This window comes from Kryptolebias marmoratus, linkage group LG2 (assembly GCF_001649575.2).
Source record: "Kryptolebias marmoratus isolate JLee-2015 linkage group LG2, ASM164957v2, whole genome shotgun sequence".
In the NCBI taxonomy this organism is placed as follows: Eukaryota; Metazoa; Chordata; class Actinopteri; order Cyprinodontiformes; family Rivulidae; genus Kryptolebias; species Kryptolebias marmoratus.
This window is the reverse complement of record NC_051431.1, coordinates 2,371,557-2,381,036: the sequence shown is the minus strand read 5'-3', so window position 1 is coordinate 2,381,036 and position 9,480 is coordinate 2,371,557. Positions and strand designations below refer to the sequence as shown.

At 45.1% G+C, this 9,480-nt stretch overlaps 1 protein-coding gene across 1 annotated transcript in view; it reads right to left on the bottom strand.

Moving 5' to 3' along the window:
• Positions 1–422: 422 nt before the first annotated feature.
• Positions 423–9,480, bottom strand: part of LOC108251599 (serine/threonine-protein kinase PAK 4-like) — a gene marked incomplete at its 3' end in the record, with an annotated part of 14,930 nt that continues 5,872 nt past the window's right edge. Inside the window, 3 exon segments of the mRNA XM_017441950.3 lie at positions 423–633; positions 723–922; positions 1,022–1,261. Of these exon segments, the coding sequence (XP_017297439.2) occupies positions 423–633; positions 723–922; positions 1,022–1,222 (612 nt within the window).

The following is a 9,480-nucleotide window of genomic DNA, read 5'->3' as shown; positions in this document are numbered from 1 at the left end:
TTTAAGTTAGAAGTAACTGTTTAATTATTTTCGTTTGCTTGTTTGGTCTTTTCTGTGGGCGGAGCCTGTGGCTTTTAAAGCAGGGCTCTGCACTACAGGGAGGAAGTCTGTGGCTAGACTCCTGCCAGATCACAGTGAAGGTGATGGACTCTTTATTGAAGGTACTGCTGTCTGATTTTAACCTGCCTGGACGTCCTTGTATATTCTGCACTTGCTTTCTTTGCTCACCTCAAGAAGATCTAAATAAATTTCACTGAAGTGATCTCTGGCCTTGGGCAGTCAATTTTTTTTTTTGTTTGTCCAAGCATAAGAGAACCCCGTCACAAACTTTGAAGCAATAAGGTTGTAAAAATGTACAGAAAGCAATGAGAACCCTTTAGAGAGGTCAGTTAAATGGACCGTTTGGACTGATCCGGGTCTACCTGGACCCGGTCCCGATGATCCCTGTCTCTGTGGGGGGGAGGGGGAGGATGGCCCGGTCCAGTCCTCTCCTTCTGGACCTTGCTGGGCTCCTGGCCCCGAGGCTGCTGCTGGGCCCGACCCTGGACGTCCTCGTCTCTGTGAGGAGGACGGACTGCGCGCTGACCGTGGCGGGGGTCGCCTCCCGGCTGGTGGTCCTGCCTGGCTCGGTCCCTGAGGGTCAGACCGACGCCGTCAGAACAAGAACAACCGCCCCCTCTGATTAACGCCGACCCGATGAACCCGATGAACCCGATCCTGACCTGTCTGGGTGAGAGTAGTGTCTGTGGTGAGGATCTCCGTTCTCCTGCCCGCCTCCGCCCGAGGAGCTGGAGTCCCGGCGGGGCTGGTCGGGGCTGTCTCGCCGCAGGGAGTTGGACCGAGTCACAGACATGGTGTCAAACTCATCCAGCAGCCATGTTAGAGAGCTGTCGGCGCCCAGCTTGCTGCCACGCACGATCGTCTGGAGACCCCGGGAAAAAGAAAAACAAATCATCAGATCTTAGCCAGAGAAACGAGGGTGTTATTCGTCAGAGTACGGTTCTGATCCGGCCCGCCCCACCTTTCTCGGTTCGACAGTCGTGATGATGGTGGCGTCGATGAAAGGCTTGGGCCTTTTGGCCGTGTCTTCGATGAGCGACTGCCATTGTCGCGGCAACCCGACGAACTTCTGCTCCTGGGCGTCGAAGTCCGTGTGAACGCGGTGCTCAAAGTTCGACGGGTCTGAGATCTGGATTCGGGTCTTCTTCTTTTTGGAGAACATGATGACGGCGGCGGCGGCGGCTGTGAGCGAGCATCAGATCTGCAAGGAGGCGGGGAGGGGAAACCGTAAATTACATTTCCACAACCTTTAACAGAAAACACTTCTCAAGAACGAATTAACTGCATCATTTTAATTTTAACACTTAAAACCTCTTTAAAACAATTCCTATTCCCTTACATCTTTAAAACCAGAACACATTCGTAAAAATAAACGTATAAAACTCAAATTACTACAATAAAGATGACTTGTGTGTGCATTTGATCAGATTAACAGCCATTCAAGTAATTTATTTCAGCACAAAGGTCATTAAAATACCAAGTGGCCTTAGCTGAAGGTCAACAAGAAGCTTAACATCTGCTGGACCCCGATATTAACGAGATAACTGGTCTCCATTGTTTTCTTATTGCTATAATGTCCCTCATCTGACAGGAATGATTTCATGCTTCCAGTCTCCACGCCGACACAACAACAGCCGAAGCGTCACATAAATGTTGTGCGTCCAAACGACAAGCGGAGTTCGACTCAGACTCCCATTCTGCCAGACGGAGTTTTATTTGGCGCTCGAAGGCGTCAGAGTGGAAGAATGCCACCGAGAGCTTTTCTCAGAAGTGTTATCTACTCGTTCTTCAGAGAGTCGATGGGAACCATGTTTGAGGCCTTCGGCATTTAGGAGTGTGACAAAATTAAAAATAAGAACTGAGACAAAGATTTTAGGAGTTTTCTCTACTGACAGGACTTGGCTGGGGTTCGTGGTTACAATAAAGCGCCGTCAACTTCGATAATTTTCTGTAGTGTGTGTGTGGCCATGTATTTGATACATTATGGGGACAATTTTCGTAACATATACTACCTTGTGAGGACCAACTGCTCTGAGAAATGATGTTTTTGGGTTAGGGGTTCAGTTTAGGACTAAGGTGTGAATTGAGTTTAGGTTTGGTTTAGGGTTAGCTATGTACTGGTAATTGTTAGGGTAAGGGTCAGGGTTAGGCTGTAGTTAGGGTGTAAAAATGAATGGAAGTCAATGGAAAGTCCCTGCAAAGATAGAGAGACATAACATGTGTGTGTGTGTGTGTGTGGACAAGATTGCTCAAAACGTTATGAACAAATTTTCATTAAATCATTAGGAAACGTCAAGCATGGTGCGAGGAACAAGGGGTTAGATTTTGATGGTGATACGGTCAAAGGTCACCTCATGGGTCAAGGGGTGATCACTGTCAATTTCAAGGTCATGGGGTCAAAGGTCAACATGACAGCTGACCTGGTGCTTTAACTCTAACAGTGTAACGTAAGGACGTGAAACTGCACAGCTGGACACCTCATGGGTCAGGGGTGATCACTGTTGATTTCCAGGTTCATGGGGTCAAAGGTCACAGGTAACATCTTTCTTTGTTAAAACCTCCTCTCTGCTCCTACATGTGACTCGTCTGTTTCCGGTTGTGTCCGTTGGTTTGTTTGTCTTTCTGTCAGCAAAGATCTGGTAAAAACTTACAAACAGATCAGGATGAAATGTTCAGGAAGTGTTGGGGTTAAATTCTGGTTCTGATCCAGATCATGATCCGGATTGAACCGTTTTTAATCCCGCTGCAGCCTTGGTGGAGGGTCGCGGTCTCTGAGTGCTTCCAGTTCTTATTATCTTAATTATCCAAGTGATACGCCCTTCAAATAAATTAACATGCTTAAAACAATAATAAAACAGGTGAAGCTGCTGTAACGAGTCAAGGTAACACTTTCATTATTGCACCAAAACCTTGGTTAAAATCTCAGAACTACGGTTCTGCTGTCCCAGGAAGTTTCCTCCCATTACCGTGAGGAAACTGAATAAAGTGTACTTCGACCCCATGCCGTAACCGTTCCTTTTACCTGCCGTCTGTCAGATATTAGTCAGTAAATGTCTTCTGCAACAAAAAGCTCGACTGTAAACAGTTTCACGCACTCCCACACCAGAAGGCATGCTTGTGTGCAGCGGCTGTGTCACTGTGACGATGACGGATTAAAGTGCCAGTAAAAACAATTGGATTTCTCGGCGCCCGTTCTGCCGGTCACAAAGCTACAGCCGGTGGAGCTGAAAATCAGCCCTTTCCTCCGGCCGCCAGCCAAACAAACGGCTGATGGTTCTTTGTTGTTCTCAGGAGCAGACGTCCACGCCCGCGGAGCTCAGGGACAAAATACGGTTTTTATGTTTGAGGAAATAAAAATGATCTATCTGCAGGTTTTTAATTAAAGAAAGTACAGTTTCTGTGAGAACGCAGCAGGAATGCTGAGTTCTGACGAAACTTGTTGAGCCTGAAAACCAAATGTTGCAAAAAGCTATCTAAAAGCTAAAAGTCTGAAATATTAGCTAAAGCATCAAAGTAGCAAAAACTAGATAAATTCTAATAGTTATAAAAGATCAGCGAAAAACTAAAAGCAGCAAAAGGTTAGCTCAATTTAGCTTAATGTTAGCATGAGCAGAACTAGCATTTACAGCAGTAGCCTTAGCATTAGCATAATTAGCATTAGTAGAATTAAAATTAGCAGTAATAGTACTAGCAACAGGAGAATTAGCATTAGCAGTAGTATGATAAGAATTAATAGTAATTGCAGTAACAATAGTAACATTGTTATTAGCATTAGTAAAACTAGCATTAGTGTATTTAGCAGTATTAGTATAATAGGCATTAATATAATTAGCATTAACACCAGCAGCATTAGCATCAGTAAAGTTAGCATTAGCAGTATTAGCAATAACAATAGAGATATTAGCATTAGCAGTAATAACATTAGTAAAATTAGCTGTAGTAGAATTAGTATTAGCAGTATTAGTTCTAACATTAGTATAACAGGCATTAATATAATTAGCATTAGCAGTATTAGCAATAACAATAGTAGAGTTGGTATTAGCATTGGGTGAACTAGCATTAACAGCAGCAGTCTTAGCATTAGTGAAATTAGCATTTGTATATTTAGCAGTATTAGCAATAACAATAGTAGAGTTGGTTTTAGCATTAGTAAAACTAGCATTTGCCTATAGCAGACTTAGCATTAGTTTAATTAGCATTAGCAGCAGAAGTCCTAGCATTACTATATTTAGCAGTAGTAGAATTAGCAGTAACAGCACTAGCAACGACAGAATTAGCATTAGCAGCAGATTTATTAGCAGAAAGACAGAAGTTGATTTCAAAGAGAATCCTTTGAAGAGCTTTGAATGTTTTGTAACGTCTAAACTTCTGGTAAACAGTTCAAATAGTTAAAGTATGATTGTTACAGAAGTCACCCGCCTCCTGAATGAGCTGAACGTTTTGATAAGTGAACGTTTAAATAAGAACAAAGTACGCAGCATTAGTTAGATGTCAAAACACAAAGAAACAGAGGAGGAGAACAAGGTGTGGATGCTGAATCAGCACACTCCCTGTCGTCCAACAGAAGCTGCTTTTAATGGCAACAAACTCTGCGGTCACTCTTTAAAGACCAGAAACAGGACAATGAAAAAGATGCACGGATCTGGAGTCGGGCGGTCCAGGTGAGTCACGCTGCTGCAGGATTAATAAACTCCTTCACAGCAGGACTGCTTCCAGAGAAGCGAAGACCCACCCAGGAACACGCCAAGAGGAAAACACAGCTGAAACCGAACTCGAACGCGTCGTCGCAGAGAAAAAAAAAGGGCCGAAGGTTAGGAAACAGGGCTTCAAGCGCCAAGTTGTGAAGGCGATGAGCGCCAAAAACCCAAACTGAACCGGCTGAGGCGGGAGAAAACTATCACTCCTGGGTGTGGCGAGCTCGTTGCAAAGATTTATTATCATACGATCGTTCCCAAACTCCTCTGGAAGAACGAAAAAATAAATTCAGCTAACATCTAAAGCCAAATGTTGCAATCACCTAAAACAGATTTGGAAAAACAAAAACACCGTTCTGTATTTTTCCTCATTTTTACACTGAATGCTTCGAACTGAAAGTAAACAAAACCTCAAACAAACGGGTCAAAAACGCAGATTCAGTCGTCACAGCTCTGGATATTTTTCCCACATTAACCATCTTTGTTGATAAATAACTCTTCCCAGAGATAATGAGTCTGGTGAGGACAGATAAATCTTCACTGGAAGCCTGTCATTAGTGGAAGCTGAGGCACGAAAAACCAGAAACCAGAAACCAACGCCTTTAAGGAAAGGAAATTAATGAAGCCTGAGGGAACGAGCGGCGAAAAACTCACCAAATCAGATATTACAAATCAGTGCTTTCAGGAAGAAACACACGAAGAAGAGATCCTCCAGGAGAGGGTACGTTTATTTAAATGTTTCAGTGATTTGAGGAGAACTGAGATAAACTACGATCGAACTGCCTGAAAGGAAACAAAAACGTGTCATGAAATCGTTGCTCGTGATGCAACGGGACAAAACGTGAGCTGATATAATCACAACATAAGCTGAAAGGATCCGAACGCGAGCTAAAACTATCAGAACAAAAACTGAAAGAATCAGAACATAAGCTAAAGGGTTCTGAAGATGCGCTAAAACATTAAAAACACAAGCTAACATTAGCAGAACAGTAGCAAAGTTTAAACCAGCAAAACAGTAGCTAAATGCTAAAACATGCCACTCAGTAGCTAAAAACTAAAGTTAGACAAACAGTAGCAAAGCTGTAGCTAAAAGTTAGAATGCTCAAAACAGTAGCTACAAGCTAAATTTAGCACAACAGCAGCAAAAAGCCTAAATGAGCAGAACAGCAGCTGAAAACAGAATAAAATCAGCAAAATCTTAACTAAAGACTAAAACGAACAGAACAGTAGCTGAGGGCTAAAATGCACAAAACATTATCTAAAAGCTAGAATTGGCAGAACAGTAGCAAAATAATAAAATTAGCTAAACAGTATCTAAAAGCTAAAAGTAGCTTAAGAAGACTGAATCAGAGGAAGTCAGCCGAAGCAGGTTTCAAAGAGAACAACGACTCTGAAGGAATTACAGAAAGCAGCCGTCTCCTGAAGAGCCGAAGGGTTTGGGACGTTCTAGCAGCGGTCCTCGCTCCATCAGAGGTGATGATTAACAGCCTGTTCTCGCTCCCAGCGGCGTTTCCCAGATCTGAGCAAACAAACCGCTCACCGAGTGACCCTGGAGCGCTGGAGCGCCGACTGTTCCCAGCACCACGTCCAACAATTAGACCGGGGGACAGATGTCTCCGCCCTGTTCCCAGCACCGTGTCCAACATTAGACCGGGGGACAGATGTCTCCACCCTGTTCCCAGCACCGTGTCCAACATTAGACCGGGGGACAAACGTCTTTGGACTGTTCCCAGCACTGCATCAAACATTGGACCAGGGGACAGGTGTCTCCGGCCTGTTCCCAGCACCGCGTCCAACATTGGACCGGGGGACAGACGTCTCCGGCCTGTTCCCAGCACTGCATCCAACACTGGACAGGGGGACAGACGTTTCCGGCCTGTTCCCAGCACCGTGTCCAACATTAGACCGGGGGACAGACGTTTCCGGCCTGTTCCCAGCACTGCGTCCAACATTAGACAGTGGGACAGATGTCTCCATCCTGTTCCCAGAGCACCTTGTCCAACATTAGACGGGGGAACAGATGTCTCTGGTCTGTTCCCAGCACTGCATCCAACATTGGACCGGGGAATAGATGTCTCCAGACTGTTCCCAGAGCACCGCGTCCAACATTAGACTGGGGGACAGACGTCTCTGGCCTGTTCCCAGCACAGCGTCCAACATTAGACCGAGGGACACAAACGTTTTCCACGTGCCTGCGCCGCGGAGACACGCTCACGGTCCCGCGGTTTGTAGAAAAGCGGCGCCCACGTTGGGCTAACCGCCAACCGTCCGAAGGCGAAGGTGGGCGATAGAAGGTCACCACCGGGTAACTTTTGGAATCAACCTGATTCAAGATGGCTGCCACGGCCAACTGATCTTTAAAAACAGGAAGGTGTTTGGTGTGGTAGTAGCTGAGACTGATCCCGAACACGGAGCGCTGACAGATACGGTTTGGGATTACCGTAACAAACAGCTACTCTCAGCTACTACCACGCCTAATTTTAGCTCATTGTGTCTGAAACTGACAGAGTTATAGCCACTTTTGTGTTTCTTAAGTTGAGTTGGCTGTGGCGGCCATCTTCAGTCGGGGGTCTCCAAAGTTTTATCAGTTGTAGGCATACGTCCAGTGATTACCTCCCGAATGTTTTGTTAAAATCCGTCCAGTGGTTCTCGAGATATTTTGCTAACAGACGAACTTCTCGCCTTCTTAAAACTGCATTAAAAGGCAAAGAAACGCCCCGAACCTTTAGGTTTTAACAGCCCTCATGTGTCCCCAACACTTGTGCAAATAAAGACAGATGACTGGGAGTCCAACAGCTGTCCCCACAGAGACACATGAGCAACAGGAGGTGAGGAGGGGGAGGAAGAGGAGGGAGGAAGAGGAGGAGGTTTCAGCAGAAATCATCTCCAACAATAAACTCATTATGCTCCTCTCTCCTCTCTGACTCACTTAATCCGCGCTGACATTTCAACAACAGGCTTGTTTTGTTGCGGCTCCGGAACGAGTTTTAACTTTTCCTCCCAAACAGAACTGGGAGCCGAGGGGAGGAAACAGCGTCCGAGACACTCACCTGTCCACCTGTCCCCCACCTGAGGACAACACGCCGCCGCTGCCTGACACGGGAGAGGAGGAGGGTAAACTCTGTCCAACCGTCGGGGGGAACCGACGTGAAAACAGCCGCGAGCACCAGGTCCGGGTCCGAGTGCCGGACCAGTTTCGTGATGTCACCAGGGCGGGGGACTTGAAACATCCAGTCCGACACGGGTCAGGAACGAACAGAACCACTTCTGGTCCCAGGCACCGACCCTTCAGGTGCAGACGTAGTCACGTGACGCTGAACTGTTTGATTCATGTTTTTTTAAACCAATAAAATATTAATATTTAGGTTTTTTTATTTGTTGAAGCATCAAAAACGGTTGAATTAAAGAACCAGCGTCTCTGACAGCAATGCATGTCGCCCGCCAACGTCCATTCCCTTCAGCAGCCCTGCTGAGGACGACTCTCAGCTACTACCACAACGAATCTTAGCTCCATATCTGTAAAACTGACCGGGTTTCAGTCACATTAGTGTGGCGGCCATCTTGAATCGGACTGACTCAGTAAGTTAATCACGCTGTAAGTCAAATTTACAGCATTTTAATTTATTTTTTTGTAAATAAACTCTGATAAGAAGCTTTTTGGCTCATCCAGTCTGTTTTTAAGTCTTCTTCTTCATTTTAAAAGCTCCTGGGAGGCTGAACGTCAGTTAAAAGCTGCAGCAGACATCACGCCGTCACTTCACGACAAGCCTTTTTCAAATCAGCCCGTCGGTCTGAAGGCGGAGCCTCGGTGTGGAATCTGACGTCCGCTCGTTAACGCAAACAAGGCCGAAGGAGGAGACGCCGAAGGAGGAGACGCTGAAGGGCCGCCTTCACGTCGCCGGGCTCCAGTAAAACGAAAACTATCGTATAAGATTCAGAGCAGCAGAAAACTGAGCTGTGAGAGTAAAAACAAGCCGAACAGAAGCTAAAACAAAGCAGATGCTGAAGCTAAAATTAGTAAAGCTGTAGCTAAAATGTAAAAATATCTGAAAGGTACGTAAAAGCATAAAGAAGCAAAACTGTAGCTAAAAGTGGCAGAACACTAGCTAAAAACTAAAACAGTCAAAACAAATGCTAAGGCTAAAATCAGCAAAGCTATAGCTAAAACTCAAGAGGAGCTGAAAGGTAGGTAAAAGCTAAAAGGAGCTGAACAATAGCTTAAAGTAGCAAAACTAAGGTTAAAAGCTAAAAGCTGTAGCTAAAAACTTAATGCGGAACAGTAGCTAAAACATCATTAGAAAATGAAATTAAAAAACCGAAAATTAAAATCGAAAAGCAGCAGAACAGTAGCAAAAAGCTAAAAGTTGCCAGAGAAGACAAAGGCAGAAGCGGTTTGCTGAAACAGTCTTGGAATAAACTAATGATTTACCGTGTTTCTGTGGGGGAAAATGTTATTTTAAAAAAGTTAAATATTCTGAAAAGCATAAAAGTTAAAACCTAAACTCCCAGCTCACCCTTCTCCACGGAGCTAACGGTGAAAACAGAACGAAGTCTGCAGGAGTTCAGCTGTGAAAACAGCCGACAGAATCAAACTGAGCTGAGGTCAGATTTTAAACAGAGAACAGAGCTCCTTATGAAAACACCCCGTCTACAACCTGTCTACAACCATCTACAACCGTCTACAACCTGTCTACAACCATCTACAACCGTCTACAACCTGTCTACA